The sequence below is a fragment of the Chanodichthys erythropterus genome, chromosome 3, assembly GCF_024489055.1.
Source record: "Chanodichthys erythropterus isolate Z2021 chromosome 3, ASM2448905v1, whole genome shotgun sequence".
Lineage (NCBI taxonomy): Eukaryota > Metazoa > Chordata > Actinopteri > Cypriniformes > Xenocyprididae > Chanodichthys > Chanodichthys erythropterus.
The window spans coordinates 40546794-40570736 of record NC_090223.1 but is presented as its reverse complement, the minus strand read 5'-3'; the positions used below and the strand labels follow the sequence as shown (position 1 = coordinate 40570736).

The 23943-nt window shown below is 38.3% G+C and overlaps 1 protein-coding gene across 1 annotated transcript in view; it reads right to left on the bottom strand.

The window, feature by feature from the left end:
* The window catches only part of nsfa (N-ethylmaleimide-sensitive factor a), a 28423-nt gene extending 5517 nt beyond the window's left edge, over nt 1-22906 (bottom strand). The window contains exons 1-14 of the mRNA XM_067375449.1: nt 22872-22906; nt 10163-10248; nt 7951-8050; nt 7436-7475; nt 7180-7346; nt 6992-7099; nt 6819-6894; nt 6579-6734; nt 6212-6411; nt 5945-6110; nt 4680-4754; nt 4397-4584; nt 4201-4296; nt 3964-4120 (exon numbers count right to left, since the gene is read on the bottom strand). Coding sequence (XP_067231550.1) covers nt 3964-4120; nt 4201-4296; nt 4397-4584; nt 4680-4754; nt 5945-6110; nt 6212-6411; nt 6579-6734; nt 6819-6894; nt 6992-7099; nt 7180-7346; nt 7436-7475; nt 7951-8050; nt 10163-10248; nt 22872-22883 — 1627 coding nt within the window. The 5' untranslated portion in view covers nt 22884-22906. The remainder of the gene's footprint in view (nt 1-3963; nt 4121-4200; nt 4297-4396; nt 4585-4679; nt 4755-5944; nt 6111-6211; nt 6412-6578; nt 6735-6818; nt 6895-6991; nt 7100-7179; nt 7347-7435; nt 7476-7950; nt 8051-10162; nt 10249-22871) is intronic.
* Nucleotides 22907-23943: the final 1037 nt, after the last annotated feature.

Here is a 23943-nt window from a genome sequence, read left to right as displayed (position 1 = left end):
TTCCTGGGGAGGCAACAGGACTACCTGGGCCTCGCTGAAGTAGTGCCAGATCAGCTGGACCGCCTGGGGATGGAGCCGCCACTTGCCCGCAAGTGGAGGCTGCCGTAAGAGCTCGTAGGCTGCACGGTTAAGCACACCTGGGACATGAGTGGCCTGAAGCACCTCAGATGCTTCTGACTCCAAGCAAGAGATGGCAGGCGAGTTGCGATATGCGACGGGAGCGTAGACCAGCCTGATGGTTGATGTACGCAACGGCCGCAGTGCTTGTCCGAGCGGACCAGTACGTGCTTGTCTGACAGCAGCTCCTTGAAGCGGCCCAGTGCAAGACATACTGCTAGCAACTCGAGGCAATTGATATGCCAATGCAGTCGAGGCCCCGTCCAAGACCCGAAACCGCATGCCCGTTGTACATGGCCCCCCATCCGGTGGTAGACGCATCTGTGTGGACCACAGCGTCCAAGGGGCACTCCCGCCCGCAGGAACAAAGGGTCTGACCACCGGATGAGGTTAGGGCGGCAGCTCCGTGTCACGAGGACACTGAGCGTGCTGCGCTGCCACGGCCATCTCGGGACCCAGTCGCGGAGCCGGTGTTGAAGCGGCCTCATATTGCGCAACCTGAGCGGCGTGAACGCGGCTGCAGATGCCACATGCCCCAGGAGCCTCTGAAGTCTTTTAGTGGGGCCGCCATCCTGCGCTTGAGCGAACTCAGGCAGTTCAACACCGACTGGACGCGCTCCTCAGAGGCGCACAATCCGGGCGACCGAGTCTAGCTCGAGACTGAGAAAAGAGATCCTCTGTCCGGGGGCGAGTTTGCTCTTGTCCCAGCTGACCCAAAGACCCAACAGGCTGAGGTGAGCTAAACCATCTCCCTGTGTACGCACAACTGCTTCGCGAGCTGGCCAGGAACAACCAGTCGTCGAGGCAGTCGAGAATGCGAACGCCCTGTTCCTTGAGGGGAACAATGGCCACCTCCGCAACCATGTAAGGCGTGGAGCGACAGGGCCAGCCCGAAGGGTAGGAGTTTGTACTGACATGCTCGACCCGAGCGCAGAATCGAGACATGAAAGTATGCATCCTTCAGGTCGAATGCTGCAAACCAAACCCCGGGACGGACGCACTCGAAAATGCGCTTCTGCATGAGCACCTTAAACGGCAGCCTGAAGGTACCGGTTCAAGACGCACAGATCCAGGATTGGCCATAGCCCACCGCCCTTTAGGGTACAATGAAGTAGGGCTGAACCTGACTTCAAATCGGCTGGAGGGACCGGCTCGATTGTATCCCTCGCCAGGAGGACAGCAATCTCCACTCGGAGAACAGGTGCAATGTCCAACGACACCCAAGTGAAGTGGACACCCCTGGACGCCGGAGGACACCGGGCGAACTGAATCGCATAGCCGAGTCTGATAGTACGAATGAGCCAGCGGAACGGGCTGGGGGCACTAACCAGGCCTCCAGGCACCGAGCCAGCTGAACCAAACGCACCACAGACGTACCGGGGGTGGGGCAGCGAACCAGAGTACGGGGACCCGACTCGGGCGGCATGGTAGCGGCCCAGAGTGTGATCAGACTCTGCGAGGTAGCAGTGCGTATGGGAGACGGCACACGGGGCGCGGCCTGCACCAACACACTGACACCTGCTGGCGAGGTGAGAGGGGGCTGGGAGTAGCAACGCGGGGCGCTGCACACCGCCAGCCACACTCTTGGGACGTAGAGGATCGGAAAACAGTTCTTAGTGGGTACCGCTGGACTCCGGAGAGCCAGCGGCGGAACAGACCAATTCTCCACCCGGCCCTCCTCCGGGGGAGGGAGCGATGCGAGCATCGTCCCCCGAAAGAACCGTTTACGTCAGCTCCAGGTCGCCATATCTCCAGGACCGTCTCCCGCTAGTCAGGTGACTGCGGGTTGAGCGGGCTGGGTTCAAGGCCAGTTTGTGAGATGAGCGCATCGAGAAAGCACACTTTGACGACGGCACATCCCAGCAAGACTCGCCAGGGGTGTTTCTGGACCACCATGGTGGACATTGTCTGGCCAGGGGCCTGCGCTATGATTTGCATCCTGCGTAGCTCAACCCCGACTCAGAACTACCCACATGCAATGAGTGCTTTGACCTACTGCAGACTTGCCAGGGGCCAAGACTCATGCAGGGCAGAGGTGGTGTGCCCGTAGCACTGCCACCCCACCCTAGGGGGTAGTGAGAGAGAAAAAACTTGTAGTGCAGATTATGACCCTCTTGGCGTTCCATATTAACGCCAAAAAAGGCCACAAACTGCCAAGTTTTTTCATGCACATCCGGGCTAAGCAAGGCAAGCCCGGCAAGTACGCGTCGCACGACACCCCCAGGGGCCCGGGAAAGCATGGTTGCAAAGTCTGAATCCGATTCGGCATGAGCACACCACAACCGTGGGACGCTCAGCCTCATCTTCATGTTCAGAGTCCAACAATACTCTCTCCAATGTAGCAGTCGACATCTGATCCTCTGCTGGAGCCCTGACTAAGATGTTAGGTCCTCCATATTTATTTTAAGGAGGACCAGCAACACATGCAGAAGCTACCAGCCATGTTGGACAGTGAACGTGGCCGCCCAACTGGACGACACACGGCACCCTGGGCACCGACGTGGCCATGTTGTTTCTAAACATGATCCACCCACGAACAGTCACAACATGTTTGCGATGCACTAGAGTGGGGGGCCCACGGAGAATGACTCGGCGGGTATTGCCCCACTGTGATCCTCTGGTCACCCAGGCTTATTAACCAAAGTAGCACTTTTCTGATTCAGAAAAATAACTAGATCGGGGAATAAGTGAGGGGACCTCATTAAAGTCAGCCGAGGCTCGACCGTGCACCTAGAGCGCCAGACAGCGCGCAGGGTTGCCGTGGCAACGCGCGCTGTCAGCCGGCAATTCGACGGCACACGGCGCGCTGAGCGCTCAAGCCCTTACGAGAAAGGCGAGCAAACAACGCGCCGACGTGGACATATTTCCATAAGAAAATATGACCACCCACAAACACAGTCTCAGCACGCTAAGCAGACATGAGAGAAAATGATCGTGGCCGTCAGAGAGGATAGGAAACGACCGCCTCCAGAAACGCACAGACAGAATGACATCTTGAAAAAGACGCAGTGTCTGTCTGTGAAGCTCTTTTAGAAGGGGAAACTTCAGCTCTTTTGTGTCGAGACACACAGGGAGCGTCACGACGTGTTTAGAAAAACACAGGACGAACCAGACCAAATCGCAGACCAACCAGTGGAATTACAGCGGAACGCTGGGAAAACAGTAGATGTTTCCACCCGGCTCACTCCTACTCGCGACCTCACTGCAGGCGTCGTCACACCAACACAAGCGTCGAAACTTCTTCAGAGGCTTGAAGTTCAAACAGCCGCAGGACACCAGGTAGGCTCCGAAGCGAAAGACAGAGTGTGATTGCATCTGCCCCCCTTTTTATATCCACCTGTTAGGGGAGGTGCGCATTATGCAAATATCGCACGCCAATTCCATTGGCTTGTTTTAGTTCTCTCGAAGCTGATAGGGGCTCTCTAGCGATATCCCAATTCGTCGGTCACTACTGACGTACGTCGAACGTGACCGACTGAAAGGGAACTGTAATTTTGGACCTTCAACCTGTTGAAGCCTGTTGAAGTCTATTAAATGGAGAAAAATCCTGGAATGTTTTTCCTCAAAAATCTTAATTTCTTTTCGACTGAAGAAAGTAAGACATAAAAAAGTAAACTAAGTGAACTAGAACTTTAATATCTGAAGTGAACTACAACTTTAATATCTGATGACTATTTTACATATATGTATGTAAAATATATTTGTATGTATGTAAAATACATATATTTACATAATGTTGAGAGTAAACATTCTTGGAACTTTGTTAAGATATTGATGTTTGCTGACTATATTATTTCTACTTGATGAACATTCAACATATGTTCCATGTTAAAAATGAAAAGTCACCCTCAAGAAGCACAGACACCAGTGGGGTGCGGTCACTGTTCTTAGTCTGCTGCACCAGCAGCTCTCCGTCCTCCAGCACTCGGGTCACTGGATCACCCCACTTAATGATGCCGTTCATGATGTAACAGGAATAGTCTTCCTGGTTAGTGCCAAAAGCCTAAAAAATGGGGAAAAAATGACATCTCTGAACTCTGAAATCATGAAAACAATCAATTATCCAACATGGCAGATACTTACAGGTTTAATGTCGTTATTCAAGGACGCCATGAAATCTGTTCGAGTGACCTGTAGCTTTTCTGCTCGCTCCATGTCCACCTCTACAGTAGATGTTGCCTGGAATACAGTTCAACATGGGTTTAGATCTTTCAAATGAGGAATTATGAAAATACATCCCGGATAAGGAATGCACAGATCATTATACAGTACTCTGCACCTTAATGTGGCGGTTCATGGCAGTGGACTGGGCAGCTCTGACCAGGCCCTCCAGCTCAGCTCCACTGTAGTTCTTGGTCTCAGCAGCTAGTTCTTTTACATCCACATCACCAGCCAGGAGGTTAAACTCTCGCATCTTAGATGTGTGGATGTTCAGAATCTGAACACGGCCCTTCTCATCTGGCAAACCTGGGTGATGAGACAGACAAATGGGTGAGAATTAACAAAGATGGAGATTGTTAAATATTTATTTTTGAACAAAGGGCAAGTCTTTGAGGTCCTACCAATTTCCATCTTTACTTCAAATCGGCCAGGTCTCATCAAAGCTTCATCTATAAGGTCAGGCCTGTTAGTCATGCCTTTCAGATAAAAATAAAAGCACAGATTAAAAAAACCCATCAGATAATTAGGATATAAGAGATTAAAACACTTTTATTATGCTTAACATAATAAAAACTTAACAGTAATCTAATAATAATAATATAATTATAATTATTACTATTATTATTATTATTAAAAGTCACATAAGATTTGCCATACACTTTATTATTATTATTATTATTATTATTATTATTTTAAAATATAAAAACTTTTTAAATAATTAAAAAAATATTTTAATAATTTAACAATTATTATAAAACTAAAGAAATTGTTTTTGGACAGTAATCTTTTTTTAGTTTATGGCAAAATTCACATCAGTTAACTTTTTATTAAACTTTCATTTTAATAGCAATAATTCTATTATTATTATTATTATTATTATTATTATTATTATTATTATTATTATTATTATTATTAATAATAATAAAATAAATACATTGTTTTTGGACAGTAATAAATATTTTTTTTTTCAAAACTCACACCAGTTTTGCCATAATAATAATAACAATAAAAATAATCACAATTATTATTATTATTATTATTATTATTATTATTATTATTATTATTTAATGCAGTATTATAGTTCATTATACTTTTTTGGACAGTAATCAATGATTTATTTTATATATAATGATTTGCAATAAACCTTATTATTATTATTATTAGTATTATTATAAAATATAAAAAAAAAACTTTTTAAATAGTTTAAAAATATTTTAATAATTTAACAACTATTATAAAACTAAAGAAATTGTTTTCAGACAGTAATCAATAATTTTCTTTCAAAACTCAAATCAGTTTTGCCATAAACTTTAACTTTCATAATAATATTTATTATTATTATTATTATTATTATTATTCAAATTAAAGAAATTGTTTTTAGACAGTAATCATTTCTTTCAAAACTCACATCAGTCTTGCCATAAACTTTAACTTAAATAAAAACAATAATAACAATTATTAATATAATAATAATAATTATTATTATTACTTAATATAGCATTATAGTTAATTATCCTTTTTGGACAGTAATCAATCATTTCTTTCACAAGTAACATCAGATTTTAAATAAACTGATATTTAGTATTGAAGGTTTTTCACAATGATAGATTTAGAGTTCCACAGAGTTCAACTAAATACTGCAAACAGAACAGCTGCTGATCTTTACCGATGACGAGGATGTTGTTGAGCTGCTCTACTCCATCGATCTTTGACAGGAGCTGGTTGACCACAGTGTCGTGCACACCTGTGCTGCCTGCACTTGTACCACGCTGCTTACAGATAGCATCCAGTTCATCAAAGATGATGATGTGCAGACCACTGTTAGCACCCAACTGCACACAAAAACAGACATATAGTAAAGACAGAGAAGATAGTGTAATTTACTATAGTACGATAATGTCTATGCGTTTGAGAGTGCGGTTTGTTGTCTCACCCTTTTCTGTTCCTCCTCAGCATCTGCGAACAGTTTCCTAATGTTGGCCTCAGATTCACCCACATACTTGTTGAGGATTTCAGGACCGTTGACTATCTTTGGCTCTCTGGCATTCAGCATCTTACCGATCTGCCTGGCCATCAGTGTTTTACCACAGCCAGGAGGACCAAAGAGCAGGATGCCTTTCACATGCTTACAACCTGCGGAGGAATAAAAAACTAATTTACAATAGACACTCCCCGGAACACATTATCCACAATCACTGCATCTGAGTAATGCATTTGTTATTATTACAAACATCAATGGAGTGTTCTGGTGAATGGATGCTTTTTAGAAGATAACACTAAAATGTAAAGACAGCACATACCCATCTGCTCCACGATGTCTGGAGGAAAGACTCGAGAGGCGAAGGCCCTGCGGAAGATATCTGAGAACTCCTTGTCTAGACCACCGATGCCCATTTTCTCAAAGTTCCATTCAGGGTTAATGATCGTCTGACGGGCTTCTTTGGTCTTGGCCTTGCCTGGTGAGCAGGAGTAAGATTTAGGACCGAGTTACAAGGCTGTTTATATGACAGTGACTCATATTCAAGTGTAATAAAACTCACCAACTAGAGTAAGACATGAACTCTCTGATTTTTCAAAGACCACTTGACTGTTTCCAACCAACAGGCCGATCTCAATCTATGAAGTTAGATGTCGAAACAAAGGATAATTAACTGTGTATCCAATTTACTTGAATGTTATCTTCTATATTTTCTTTTTGTTCTCTTTCCAATACCTTTTGTTTTTTGCCAGATGCTGGTTCCCCTTTCAGTATGCTGGAGTCCATTGCCTCAATGTCCTTGATTACTAGGCCAAAGAGTTTGTCACAGAAACTGAAGACCAACTATGACAGGAAAATGGCAATTAGCATGTATAATTAAACATCATATACCCTTGATTCAGTTTTTGTAATGTGATTCTGACCTGCTGCCCCACAGAGAAACCCTGATTGTTGAAATGCTGGATAAACTCGGCAGCCATTTTGTCTGAGTCGTAAGGACTGGAGTCGGTGCTCTTCTTCTGAAGGAAGTCAATCTCAATAGTCATGGAACCAATGCATTGCTTGGATTTGTCGAAGTTGTAGTTGGCCACTGAAATGAGGAAATTTTTTTTTTTGATGATTTGATCATCTAAACATTGTTTATTTGTTGCAAATGTTTCGCTGAAGCAACGTACACACCTTCTATTTCTTGTCCAATGGACAGGCCTGCCCATTTCCTCTTTAAGAATAAGTAAGAAGAGAATGAATAACATAAAATTTCAAGAGGCCCATAGAAATACAAGCAAACTATCTGATTATATCTACTTAAAGGAATAGTTTAGACCCAAAAATGAAAATTCTGTCATCATTTACACACCCTAATGTTGTTCCAATCCTGTATGAATTTCTATCTCCTGTAAAAGATATTAGGAAAAATGTTTTTGTTCATACAAATCAATGGACATCAAAACGGGCTGGTTACCAGTTTTCTTCAAAATATCTTCTGTTCTGTTCCACCGAAGAATGAAAGTCATACAGGTTTGGAACCGCATGAGTGATGTGACTTGAGTAAATGATGACAGAATTTTCATTTTTAGCTGAACTACCCATTTTAATTTGTTTGGTTAGTTGTTCTTTGGGATAAAATGCTGTATTTGGAGTGTTTGTTGCTGTGTTTGTGTCACAAGTAAAAGATCTTGACAGGAATCCTGCACCTGTGGCAAACTGAAAGCGATGGTTCCAGGAACCACAGAGTGGTGACTCCTCACTGTGAACACAAACTTGTGGGTGGGTGTTGTCCTCACAGTCACATGCCTGGAGAGAGATGCAGACAAGATTCAACTTCTACAGCAATGCAAAAAAAAAAAAAAACACGATGTTAACTATGGTGACTTTATATCCAGAAGCATCATTTGAACCTGTAAAAGGGCAGTTTTCCAGTCAAGTACACCGCACGTTTACAACTGCGCCAATCCTTAGACACCATAATCTGAGATTATCGTGGGATTATACGTGTGAACGACTGACAATGCTTCTTTTTTAGTAGGGTTACGTCACATGTCAATTCATTCCATTAAAGCACAGGTTAATCCTAATCATAATCATGGATAATATATAATATATGATATCTTAATTCTTAGGATCTGACTGGAACCTTTGACCATTTTCTTTATTGATATTTCAACAAAAATATTAATAACAACAAACAAATGATAATAATATGCAAAAGAAATACAGTAAACGTCAATTTACATCACACATTAACATCAACATGCCAACATAAACCCACACAAATCACCCCTCATGCTGTGATGTTCTTGGACATGAGGCATCAGCAGGAGGCAATGCAGCCGACTCTGTCAGCCTGAGTTAATGTCTGGACTGATTCAGCATCACAAGGACAGACACAGTTGAAGCCTAAAGAAAATCATCAGCTCTGCTTCTGGGGCATTAATTATATCTATGAAACTCTCTCTCTACAGCGTTAGATGTGCCCATATAATAAGTTCTCAAACAGATATTGAGTACTTTATGTTGCATAAGATTGATAAGACTACAAATGCTAAAACTACAATGCATTCAGGCCACAATTACTGGCACCCCTAGAAATTCATATGAGTAAAATATCGCTGAAGTATATTTAGCCCACCAAGGTGACTAGGAGCATGAAGCATGGAGCATGTCTTCTTGTTTGTCCATGACTTCTTGTTTCACAGGAATATAAACATTTGGAAACACAAAGGCCAAATTCCCTTAATCATTCATCACAATGAGAAAAAACAAAGAATATAGTTCTGATGTGCAGCAAAAGATTGTTGAGCTTCACAGAATAGAAAATGGCTGTAAGAAAACAGCTAAAGCACTGAAAATCCCCATTTCCACCATCAGGGCAATAATTAAGAAGTTTCAATCAACTAAAGATGTTACAAATCTGCCTGGAAGAGGACGTGAGTCTAAATCATCCTAATGCACGGTAAAGAGGAAAGTTTGAGTGTCCAAAGACTCTCCAAGGATCACAGCTGGAGAACTGCAGAGATTAGTTGAGTCTCTGGGTCAGAAAACCTAAAAAAAAAATTACCAAACAGCGCCTACATCACCACAAGTTGTTTGGGAGGGTTTCAAGAAAAATCAGTTGTCAGACACGACTGGAACTTCAAACAGGACTGGCTTCTATGGTCAAATGAAACTAAAAAAAGAGCTTTTTGGCAGCAAACCCACCAGATGGGTTTGGTGCATACATGGATAAAAAGTATCCCATGTGTACTGTTAAAAATACTGCTTCTACCACTTCTGCTAGAAATCTTATAAAGGGCCGTTGTTGGTCACTGAGCACAAAATGAAGCTTCTGCCATGGTCGTCCCAGTCCCCTGACCTGAACCCTAAAGAAAATGAGTGAAGTGAACTGAAGAGAAGAAGCACCAGCATAGAGCTGGGAATCTGAAGGATCTGGAGAGATTCTGTATGGAGGAATGGACTCTGATTCTCCAAACTCATCAGGCATTTTAGAAGAACACTCAGAGCTGTTATCTTGGCTAAAGGACGTTGCAATATTGGGTGCCAATAATTGTGGCCAACCTGAACTAGAGAAAAACATTTATTTCATAATGTGATTTCCCCCCACTTTCCATTGTTTACTTCAATGAAAGGTTAGAATTTTATGAATATTTTGATTGAAAGATCAGAAGGATAAACAATGCAGATTTATTTAGTTTTGCTCATATTTAACAAGGGTGCCTGGAGTTGACTGTATATGTTATATCACATATTAATGTCACTTTCATTTCTTAGATATTACAAACCTATACTATATGAAATATTATATCTATTATAATCCCAAAATGCTGTTATTTTTTACCTAAAATGCTTATCTTCCATGTGCAACCGTGTTGAATCTGTAAAGACTCTGTGGTATGGGTGAATACTCACTGTCCAGACTGCAGGTCTTTCTCGCTAACTACTGCACAGTTCGTCAGTGACAGCTCATCTGTTGGGCATCGAGCCGCTTGCATCGTCTGCACAGGGACAAATAATAATAAAGAGAGAGAGAGAGTAAGATGACGAGAGAGAGACAGAAGTTTTCCTTACATGAGAAAGACATCTGGCCATTGATGTTGCAGCTTAAAGGTGATGTGTGTAATTTCTGGTTAAAATACATTCTTCTATTCACTTAATATGCAGAGAGAACTTTAAATAAATCATTCATCAGTTAGCACAGTGGTACTTTTGAAACATTGCTATATATATATATTTGAGTAGCTTGACAGAACAATGGTTCAACCAATATGGCATGGTTTGGGAGGGCGGGACTATCTGTTTGCCTGACCAATGGCAGTTAGGGGGAGACTTTTGAGGAAACCTGTTTGAGAACTTTCATTTCCACCTGGTGGCACTAGTGCCACAGAAATTACACACATCGGCTTTAATTTATGCATCTTGCTATATTAGCTCACTGGGTGTCATTTCTCATGTGAAAAGATCTTTCTCCACATTAAAAATTTAAGCCACACCATATGATGGAGTTCCCATGATTCTCTGCTGATTTTTAAAAATAGTAAATCCCATGGTGTAAAATAGCAAGATGGAAAGCTGTTTCTACTGTGCAAACTGAAAACATCTCCAACATTAGAAGCACTGCGATTATTCTTTTAATGATCTTACAAGACCTCATCTAATCATTCCTTCCAGCATCACATGCATCATGTTTTATTGCAACAGAGATACAAACCCCAAACCAATAACACTTTGCAGGGGTTAGGGGTGATAAAGGCAATAAACAATAAGGCCAGGGAACAGTAGCAAAAAATATAATCATAAATTAATCTACAAAAGAGCACCAGACCAGTCACCTGATGTGTTAAGCATGGGTAAATGAGAAACATAAAAGACAAATAAACATTTCAAGCAAAGACTGACAGCGAAGTTTCATGGGTGTTCTTGCTTTATTTGTTCCTTTTTTGGTTGTTGCAACCAATCAAAGAACCATAAATTAAACACACTACAACAGAGACCAAACAAGGAGAGCTAATTGAAAAGCAGGGCTGCACGCTGTTCTCTTCAGCATATATGGAACAGAGTGCTACAGAAAGAAAGATAATTACTGACTGAACAAGAATACAAAACTTCAGTGAAAACATTTAAAAATTTATAAAAAAAACTAGATTTATACAAACTAGTGTGTTAAGGTTAGTTAAAGGCACAGCATGTAAGTTTTGCCACTAGAGGTCACTTATTCAAAACAATAACATTATCTCTACAGCCAAATGGAAAGAAATCCGACGGGACTCAGGCAGAAATTATGTTCATGGAGCTAATTTATGTTATTGTGGTATGAAGCAGGGTGCAGCCGAGAGCCTGGGAGCCTTTATGTTGCTGTTTTTATTATTCTTATATGCCGCAGTCCTGCCGCTCCTTTCAGTTTGTTGCATATGTTTATTTTACGATTAAAGTTACGTTTAATGTCCGCCTCCTTCTTCCCTGAACTTGAACTTTAGGTTTGATCACTTAAATTCACATTATTTTATTTCATTCTATCTATTTTCTCACGCAGTTGAAAAATATCACAGAGCAAAGAGGATACTGACAACGCACTAACAGACAAGACAGAGAAGGTTACTTTTGATATGAAACAAAGTCTCAGCTTTCAAATCGCTGTAGTGCCTCAGTTCATGCGGCACGTGAACCGATCTGTGTTTCTTTATATTACTAGTTGTAGCACCAAATAAACATGAATGAACATCAGAAGGTATGTTAAAAGATACAGTACAGCTAACTGAAATGTATCATGTCTCATGTAATCATTCAATGAGTGTTTCAACCGCGAAAGATGTGAATAAAACAGCTTATTGTGAACAACATCACGTAAAGCCTTTTAGCATGTTAGTTAGCTAGAAAAATGAACTCTAGAGATGAGCATTTTACTAAAAATATGCACGGTATTACATATGTATTATATATTTACTCTTATATCATTAAATAATGTCATTATAAAAACTCATTATATTAACTGTATAAGAATGAGTTAAATTCTAACTAATAATAATGCGAGCTGACAGGTTTCCCTGCATGTTTACAGTATTAGTCGCGAGATTTGAACATATAGGCCTACTGTACCTGATATTTAGCCAAATTAATCGATACTGAATCAAGATCAGAATCGAATTACAAGCTTATGAATCAAATCACCCCAACCACCCAACCATACAATAATTCTCATTCCAAGCTAAACTGAAAATTTGGCAGCCCTGCTCATGCAGTTCACTTTATCTGATGAATTAAAATTGTGGGGTAATGCAGCACTGTTTTACTTCGTTAAATCTATTATACTAAAATACATTTGAGTGTGTTGAAAATTGTTATAACATTACTCGTGTTTGCTCGGTGGCTGGAATGAGACATTCCCATTGCAGTAAGCTAGATCGATATTAGAATATCATATTAATAAAAGCTGGACGACTTGTGTTGCTAAATGGAATGCAATTAATTTTAAAATCAATTGTATTGCAGAGAAAATGCTGTATTACCATTATTACAAATAAATCTCTTTTTGTTTTTGCTATGTTAGACAACATAGGCCCTGTCTCTGAGGCATGGGACAAACATGTTACTCGCAGTACATCAAAAAAACAAGAGATTCAAACAATAAGAATAACCGTACTGAGCTACATAACAATGATTAGTTTTCTGTCAAAAAAGGTTAAAATGCATAATATATTAAAGCATCTTTGGTGTTGCCATGGTTTCTAAGGAAATAAAGCCGGAAATCAGGGGTAGCACAGACGTGGCATCACTGACAGGTGACACAATGACACAGGCAATGACACACTAGTTAACACAGCTGATTTCTCTGGATTTAAACACTGATGGAAACATTCGGGATGATGTAAGCACACAAGTCATCAAAATATATAACACTGTTTTAATGGTTTTTGAATATTTTAATCCAAAAATCGTACATATTGTGCCTTTAACAATGCATTATGAAGTAACAATGAACAATCTTTAGCCGAAAAAAAAAAAAAAGTCTAATTAAAATAACTGGCCTGTAGATTTTGAATACAGAATAATCAGCTAATGGTTCAATTACCAACTTCAAGTTCAAGAAGCCAAGTTTTGACTTAATTAACAAAATGGAACAAAGGACTGTTAGAAAGTGCAGACAAAGAAAATGACTCATGAATGTTTCACAGTCCTTGGCACATTTTCAGAAAAATTTCAGAGATTTAGTTTTGAAATTCTAAAGGTTTTTTATTGACTATCCTGAAGATTCAGATGATAATTGTTAAATATTATTCTTTTGCAATGATTGAACAAATGAACAACATGGCAATGCTTTTATTTATGTAATGAGGAACACTTGCCTACTGAATAGCACAAGATGAAAAAAATGTAATACACTAAAAAAAATGGTTCTATATAGTACTAAAACTGGTTCTTTGGCTCATAATCATAGGGGAAATCATGGTGCTTCAGTGGTTCTTAACTGGTTCTTCAGCGGTCCTTCAGTGGTTCTTTAGGGTGGTTAAGGTGCTACAGTGGTGATCAGAATTATTGTCACCCTTGGTAAATATTATCAAAGATGACTACAAAAAAAATCTGCATTGTTTATCCTTTTGATCTTTAATTCATAAAATTAGCAAAAATCGAATCTTTCTTTTAAGGAAAATAATTGAAAGTGGGGGGAAACTCACATTATGAAATAAATGGTTTTCTCTAAAACATGTTGGCCACAATTATTGGCACCCTTTTATTCAATACTTTTTGCAACCTCCTTTTGCCAAGATAACAGCTCTGAGTCTTCACTTATAATGCCTGATGAGTTTGGAGAACACCTGACAAGAGATCAGAGACCATTCCTTCATGCAGAATCTCTCCAGATCCTTCAGATTCCAGCTCCATGTTGGTGCTTCTTCTCTTCAGTTCACTCCACTAATTTTCTTTAGGGTTCAGGTTAGAGGACTGGGATGTTCATGGCAGAAGCTTCATTTTGTGCTCAGTGACCCATTTTTGTGTTGGCTTTGATGTTTGTTTTGGATCATTGTCCTGATGGAAGATCCAACCCATCCAGCCCATTACTGGATTTCTAGCAGAAGCGGCCAGGGTTTGATTTTTTTTTTATCTGTTGGTATTTGATAGAATCCAAGTGACATGTATCTGAACAAGATGTCCAGGACCTCAAGAAGAAAAATAGGCCCACAACATTAAAGATCCAGCAGTATATTTAACCGTGGGCATTGGGTACTTTTTATCCATGTGTGCACCAAACCCATCTGGTGGGTTTGCTGCCAAAAAGCACTTTTTTAAGTTTCATCTAACCATAGAAGCTGGTCCCGTTTGAAGTTCCAGTCTTGTTTGACAACTGAATATGCTGGAGTTTGATTCTGGATGAGAGCAGAGGATTTTTCTTGAAACCCTCCTGAACAACTTGTGGGGATGTTTGATAAATTTTTTTAGGCTTTCTGAGACTCAAGACTAATCTCTGCAATTCTCCAACTGTGATCCTTGGAGAGTCTTTGGCCACTCAAACTTTCCTTCTCACCACGCATTAGGACGATTTAGACTCACGTCCTCTTCCAGGCAGATTTGTAACATCTTTAGTTGATTGGAACATCTTAATTATTGCCCTGATGGTGGAAATGGGGATTTTCAATGTTTTAGGTATTTTCTTACAGCCATTTTCTATTCTGTGAAGCTCGACAATCATTTGCTACACATCAGAACTATATTCTTTGTTTTTTCTCATTGTGATGAATGATTACGGGAATTTGGCCTTTGTGTTTCCTCATGTTTATACTCCTGTGGAACAGGAAGTCATGGCTGGATAATTTCATGTTCATGATCACCCTGGTGTGCTAAAAAAAAATGGAAATATGAATGGAAATATACTTCAGAGATATTTTACTCATAAATATTCTAGGGGTGCCAATAATTATGGCCAGCATGTTTTGAAGAAAAACATTTATTTCATAATGTGATTTTCCCCCACTTTCAATTCTTTTCCTTCAATGACAGGTTATAGTTTTGCTAATTTTCAAAAGGATAAACAATACAGATTTATTTTTACAGTCATCTTTGATCATATTTACCAGGGGTGCCAATAATTCTGTATATAGCACCACTGCTGTAAAAAGAACCTGTTAAGCCCCTTTAAAGGTTCTTTATGAGCCAAAGAACCACTGTTGGTGCTGTTTTTTGTTGAAGAAATAAAATGTGACACCTCTTATGGGTTCTACACCATTTGACAAAGGTGCTATAGAGCATAGCATGGGTGCTGCATAGCACCAAAATTGGTTCCCCTATGATTATGAGCCAAGAACCACTTTTAGTGCTATATAGCACCTTTTTTTAAAAACAAATAAACCTTGAACTGAAGAAATCACAGACTACATTTATGTGCACAAATAATTTGATTATTTCCAAAGTCTTAAACACAAGATATTTACATGACAAAAGCAAACCTCTTCACTCTCGTTTCCATACAAATGTCAATATTCTGATTATTTACTAAGAATTGTGACTATTTTTACCGCCATTATTCACACATAACCAGCATATTATTCGCATACCTCAATGTACAGAATAAATGCAGGTGTGTTACTGTCCACTCTTTTAATCTACTTACGTCAAATGCAAAAAACTTTTTTATGGACGTATTGGATTTGTGTCTTCGTGTTCGATGTTTTAGACCATCAAAATACTGCATTATATTCATGTTGTCAACATGAACTCAGTTTCTTCAGCACTCCAAAAAATATGTGATGCCTTCTTTACCACTGATAAATAATCAGAATATTGAAAATTGATTGTAAACGGGAGTGAAGAGGTTTGCTTTTGTCATGTAAATATCTTACTTTGTTTAAGTCCTTATTGTGATTATTGGAAATGCACATGTAAATGTAGTCAGTGATACTAAAGTCTGCATGAAACAGAAGTTGCGATCATCTTTTTTCCCTCGTTGTGATGTGTAATGGCTTCTCGAACGAGAAAAAAATGTAGGACAGAACGCCCTCACGCCGGGACATCATTAGAGTCAGAGAATAGGTGACTTTGCGAAGAGGAGGGGAAGTTAATGTTTTTGATTAAAGATTTTATTATTATTATTATTTTGGATGTATCATTGCTGTATAGCAGTATTCCAGTTGTGAGGCCAGGAGGCAGAACTAAAGAACTAAATGGCTCTTTGAGGATTTGTATTTGATTCAAATCCTGGGTGTGGATGTTAACTCAACAGGCTGACATAATCCGGTTAATGAAGAGCAGTTCAGCAATTAGACCTATTTTAGTTGCAAGTCAGAAAAGCAATAATCCATGGCTCCCTGCCAGCATGCACCACAGGCCCTCACACCATTCAGTCATTATAGTTGACTCTTTAATGTTCAACCTCAAATTAACCTTTTTTTTTTTTGTCCTGAGAGTGAGAACACAGGCAGATGACCTTGAGTTGTTATCGGTTTATGCCGATAGCATTGTGACGCAGTTTAGGCATTGTACCGCTGTAACACTCCCTCGTTGCTACCAAGAAGGGTCATAGCAACAGGGGTTACAGCTCTCAGGACACTAAGACTGAGCAGAAAGCTAGTGTAAGTGAAGCGAACAGCTCAATCTGGCAAAGCGAGACAAGCGGAGGCAGAGGGCATTCGGAAAGCATACATACCTTGAAAAATATTACAACCTTGGGAGCCAATGAATGCACGCAAGCAAGAGGGAAGGCAAAAGGACATAAGACAAACAGTTGAGACAGCCAGCACCACATTGAGCCAAAGACAGCATGTAGCTGAGAAACAATAGAGTGTGCAGCATGAGGCAGCATGCAGAGCAGAATCAGGATCAACTGCATGTGTGCTTGAAGGAGCAGCAAAGCCTGATGTAGTAGGGAAATGGATTTGTACATTTTCTGGTCATTTTAAAGGTGAAAAGTTTGATTAAAAGGGTTTAATGGACATGCTGAAGAATATCATATGTGAACACACTTAAATAAACTATCATGATAGTAGAGAGACTAAAGCAAAAAATAAAATAAAATAAAATAAAATAAATAGTGAGAAAAGAAATATAATATATGCAGTATATAGGAATGTATGAATGAATGATAAAGATTTTGTTAACTTTTTACGTTTTAAAATCAGTGCTTAACTACGAATTAGCAATTTATTTTAAATAAATTAACACTTTTATCCAGCAAGTATGCATTAATTTTATAAAAAATAAAGACATCTCTAATGTCACAAAAGATGTCTGTTTCATATAATTGCTATTCTGTTGAACTTTCTATTCATCAAATAATCTGAAAAAAAAAAAACGTTTTTTTACAATATCATGAGTTGCAGCACAACTGTTTTCAACATTGATAATAATAAGTAATGTATCTTCAAATCATCATATCAGACTAATTTCATGTGACACTGAAGACTGAAGAGTAATGATGCTGAAAATTCATCACAGGAATGAATTACAAAATATATTAAAATTAAAAACAGTTACTTTAAATGGTAAAAATGTTTCACAATATTACTGATTTTGCTGTATTTTTTATCAAATAAATTAATACATATTAATAGTGCATTTGATACCAGATAGAAGAGGAAAAGTGTCATGTCTGTTTTTGGTTTTGTTCATGTTTTCTTGTCTTTTATATTGAATTTCTATTAGCCATGTTTTGTGTTCTTGTCATGTGCTCCCCTTGTTTTATGTGTTGTTTTCATTAGTTGTTCTAGTCATGTGGTTCTCTGTTCTGTTTTGTCATTGGTTCATTGTTCATTGCTTTCAGGTGTGTCTTGTTAAGTCATTAGTGTTTGTATATTTATATAGCCCTCGTTTTCCTATTGTCTGGTGTCTAGCTTTGTTAATGTTTTTTTAAGTTCATGTCATGGTAGAAGTCAAGTCTTTGTTTATTTTGCATTTGTTTTGATCAAGCTGTGTTAAATAAATCTGCACATGGGTTCAGTTCAACTTGCCTCCAGTGGATTCATTGCAAAAAGAACAATTTTCTAGCCCCAAAATCTCAAAAAGACTTGAAACAAAGACACTGCAGTATAATTCATTGCTAAATAAACAAAATAAAATGCTGTATGCCATTTCATATGTCAGTGAACTGAGTACAAATCTATTTCAAGCATCCCTACTCTCCATGTTTAATGAGGCTGGGCCTCTGGAGAGATATTCAGTGAGGAATGAGGGGAAGCCTGATCAATTCTGTTGAGAAAAAACTCCTGACTGCACAGAGGACGTCCTGTCACAGGGCTGAATACAACAGCCCCTGTAACCAGGGTATGATTAAGCATTATTAGTTTATGTGCCCATTTCATAAGTGGCACACATCACATAGTTAAGATTGACAGACAAACAAAGGTTCAACCAGTACAGAGATTTCTGGCTGTCACAGATGGCTGGACTTCTGGATTACACTGGGATGCAGGGGTGACTTGTATTACATTCAGTTTATGGATTTTGCCCTTGATGTATCACACTTACATCCTTACATAATATACAGTGCAAAACATGAAAAATATAGGACAAATATCACAATGAAAACCTCTCCTCATAACACTCCCTGTCATGAAAATAATGCAGATCATCGAGCTTCCCGATTGATTGATCGCAGAAGACTAACTGAAAGCCATTCTGAGAAAGACTCCAGAGAAACAGTTTAAAGAAAAATAAACAAAATGCATAAAGTAAATTAAGAAAGGTGAATAAAAACAAGCATTAAATGAGCCTGTTGTAAATTTAATATCACTGCTAGATCATGACTTGCAATTCCTAAATGCATTTCAAGATTATCTTTTTTTTTTCTTCTCATTTGCTTCTAATTACCCTAAAGGGAGATCGTAGTTAGAATGAATGTATCTCTTCTGATCAGTTTTGTGGCTCAAGTGGCATGCACTTAGCTGCTTGATGAGAAATAATTGCATGATGAAGATTTCAAAATGTGAGTTATTGAAGTAAGAAGCAATCATGGTCTGCAAAGACTGGCTTTAATAGGTAAACTTAATGTAGACTTAATGCCACAATGTTGTTTTAAATTTATAGATGACAAGATAACTCATAGGAAGTTGTTTAATTAGCTGTGTGTCATGCACAACGATAAAAGAAAAAGTCATGCAGGGCCTTTGATTAGAGCTATGACCGATGGAGCAGATCTCGCAACAATGTCAATTATACATTTGAATTTAATATACTTTAAAGCTTGGCAGTTATTTCAGTTATTTTCATTTGCCCACACACAGACGCTTACACACCAATAGAAAAAGATTTATCTTATAGTAATTTTTTATTTAATAGAGGAGATGTATATTAGTGGTACAAACAGATGCAAGAAGCATTTTGGACCCACTTTATATTAAGTGGCCTTAACTACTATGTACTTACATTTAAATTAATAATTTGATACAATGCACTTATTGTGTACATACATGCTTTTACATTGTACTTATATTTTAAAGTCACCTGCATGTAATTACATCTGTAATTAATTTATGTAATTACATTTATAATTACACTGTTGACCCATCCCTTAACCCTTATCCCTACCCTTAAACCTACCCATACCACCAAAGCTTTCCCTAACCTTACCCATATCCCACCTCAATAGCAGCAAAAGTGTTTTGCAATTCAATATGAACCCAATAAGTACGTTGTACTTATTTTTTGATGTAAGTACATAGTAGTTAAGGCCACTTAATATAAAGTGGGACCAGCATTTCATTAGGGGAATAGGGAATTAAAGGGGAAATGCTCTTAATAGACAATTTACTCATGGGGGACACTCACAAGGGAAGGTCTCATATTCTCATATCTCATATCGCATTAGATATTAAGTAGAAACCACGGTATCTCACATATATCTAAACAGCATCATGACAGACACAAACAGATCATTCACATAGTCTCCAAGAAGGCAGTGAAAGTCTTAAGTCATTTAACACTGAGCTGAACTCTGTGGGTGATGGATGCCCACACAGTGTTTGTCTGGCTTGGCCTGGTTTGATCATTGCAGCTTACAAGAAATATCTCATCATAATCGAAAGTCATGTGAATGAATGTCTTTCTGATGACAATGACATCTCAGATAACACAATCTGAATAACAGATGTTATTTTCCAGTATTTGTTGTTCCCATTCTCATCTTAATTTACTCTTCCTTGAGTAGAAAAAAAACAGGGAACATGATGGGCTTAATAAACGATTGACACTGTCTGACTCATCTTTGTTCAGCTTTTCTTACAGCTGAAAGTGGGTGTGTGACAGGCATTCACAGATTTCTGAAGAGCTTTCACCTGCTTTTTCACTGGCACCTTAAAGGGACAGTTCAGCCAAAAATGAAAATTCAGCCATCATTTACTCACCCCCAAGTTGTTCCAAACCTGTATGAGTTTCTTTCTTCTGCTGAACACAAAAGAAGATATTTTGAAGAATATGGGTAACCAAACAGTTGATGGACCCCACTGACTTCCATAATTTGGAGAAAAAAAAAATACTATGGATAAATAATTTTGTTCAGCAGAAGAAAGAAACTCATACAGATTTGGAACAACTTGAGGGTGAGTAAATGATGACTGAATTTTCATTTTTGGCTGAACTGAATAAAAGTATATATATATATATATATACACACACACACACACACATTACCAGTCAAAAGTTTGGAAACATTACTATTTTTAATGTTTTTGAACGAAGTCTCTTATGCTCATTAAGGCTGAATTTATTTCATAATAAATACAGAAAAAACAATAATATTGTGAAATATTATTAGAATTTAAAATTATGGTTTTCTATTTTAATATACTTTAAAATATAATTTATTTCTGTGATGCAAAGCTAAATTTTCAGCATCATTACTCCAGTCTTCAGTGAAATCATTCTGATATGATGATTTATTTATTCAACTGTTGCTGTTGTGTTGCTTAATATTATTTTATAACCTGTGATACTTTTTCAGGATTCTTTGATCTTCTTTCTTTTCTTTTTTTTTTTTTTGAAAGAAATTAATACTTTTATTCAGCACGGATGTTTTAAATTGATAAAAAAGCGAGAGTAAAGATTTATATTGTTAGAAAATATTTATATTTTGAATAAATGCTGTTCTTTTTAACCTTTTATTCATCAATGAATCATGAAAAAAGTATCACAGGTTCCAAAAAAATATTAGGCAACACAACTGTTTCCAACATTGATAATAACTGAATATCAAATCATCATATTAGAATGATTTCTGAAGGATCATGACACTGAAGACTGGAGTAATGTGACATCACAGGAATGAATTATATTTTAAAGTAAATTAAAATAAAAAAAAATCATAATTTTAATATTTCACAATATTATTGTTTTTTCTGTATTTATTATGAAATAATAATTGACTGGTAGTGTGTGTGTGTATACATACATACATACATATATATATATATATATATATATATATATATATATATATATATATATATATATATATATATATATATATATATATATATCAACTGAGATAAACTGAGATGTCGGAGTCTCATTTAGGCCCGTGTTTAATTTTCTATTTCTATTTCTATTATTTTCTATTATTCTCTGATTGCAATAATAAATACACACACTGAACCCATTAAATGCTTAATAGAGAATTAAACACGGGCCTAAATGAGACTCCGACATCTCAGTTTATCCACATATTCGCAAAAATGATGGCATCTTGACAGCGTTTTTTACAATGACAAGCAAAGCACCCGTTGCAATACAGCGCCCCATCCTGCAGCACAGAGAGAGTGCTGTAGCTTTGCGCACAAAATGTGTTCGTATTGAGTGAGCAATGCGTTTCTGTGGACATTTTGAAGCGAAGCCATAGTTTTGGACGGGAAATCGTAGGCTGGCTCAAGGTTACACATCTCGAGGTCTCTTAACGCAGAAACACTGTGGTGTGGTGTGGTGTGACGAGCTTATGTGAGCATTACGCGAGCCCTGTCAAGGTTAAATCCGCTGAACGAGCACATTCCTGTCATTTCACTCTTCATGACACCATTCTGCAGCAGAAAAACACTGTTCATTTCTTCTGTGGACGTACATCAGTATCAGCGATATTAAATAATTAATAATAAAACAGCCGCCGGCTGGTTCATCCTGTACCTTATCGATGGGCTAGAGCACAGGACAACCACTTCGGATCTATTTTAAGCTTTTGCCTGTTTACCGAAGGGCTCAGGCTAGAAACAATCAATCACCACTATTTCACGACGCATACAAATGCTAGAAAATGAATAGTCTCGTGCCACCGCAGAGATTTGAGTAGCCTACTCATGATGCGAGTTTATTATTATTTCTGTTCCCGTATATCATTGTGCGTTAGCCACATATTAGCATGCTATGAGTAATAAGGTAAACCAAACACCAGCAATATCGCTGCAGATCTGTATTCGTGGTCAGAAATGACTGATTCGCCACCTGCTACTGTATGTAGGCAGGTTACATTGAGGAAAGATGTCAGTGGCTGGCAACAAACTGAATATGAATTTGTTTTTTTGAAAAAGAGACAATAAAGCTCTTATTTCGATTGCGAATGTGGCGAAATAGTGCGCTCAATTTCAACGCAGCGCTAATTCCTAATAAAAAATAAGCTTATTCATTGAATAATTTAAATGGAAGCATATCTTACCCGGGTCGCCATGTTTGCGTTGGTGATGCTGCTCGGGAGAGATCCACGCAGCAGTACTAGAGCAGCACTACAGTAGCGGACAGCGACACAGGCGAGAGCTGCGCATGCGCGTGGACTGGAATTCTGACTCATTTCTAGGAATCGATTCTTTTGAATAGTTCGTTCAGAGAACCGCTTCAAAAAACGAGTCAGTGATATTCTCTACAAGAGTAAATCACTTTTCTTTCACAACTGGTTCAGAAATTACCTTCTTTTAGTTGGACAACTTTTTAATTTTTTTACAGGGCAGACTTTATAACTACTTTTTTTTACAGAAATATGATAACTGCTAATGAATACGCTATTGTTTTCAGTGCTATTCCTTCTGGTGTGTCTTTTCTGCTGCAAGAGTTTACATGTCCATGGCCGTGTACTCACTCTTTGAACCTAACTGACACAATGATCGGAAATGTGTGCTTTTCTGTAGAGCAACATACAAATAATTCTAAAATCAGAGCTCTCTTCCAAAGAGAGTTAAGGACAATTCCTTATATAACACCATACTGGAATAATATTGTAGATAATTTACCATGGGAGAAAGTGTGGTCCTTGTCTCATAAGTATCTGCTTAGCCTACTAATAAAGTAAAAGAAATAACATTTGAATTAATTCACAAATGTTATGTTTCTTAGGAAATATAAGTCAGATATTGAAGTGAATTGTTCTTTCTGTCACTCTTCTGTGGAAGATCTCATTTACTTGTTTTGGCAATGTACCCACACAGAGAAATTAATGTGTTAATTTTTATCAAATCATATTTTATAAGTGACTTTCCTTTCTGTTTTAAAGATGTTTTCTTTGGATTGTTTGACTATTCAAAAGAGAATATAGGGAAATATTACACAATTAATTTGTGTTTCCTACTAACTAAATTTCACATAAACAAAGATTTACTCACTCTAAACCTCTCTATTCTCTATCCAAAGATGATCTAGACAAATATATCAAAACTATCCAATGCTCTGTTAATCCCAAAGCTATGAAAACTGTGTCTCTATATTCTTCCTTTTTGTCCTCTTAAGGTTTACATATA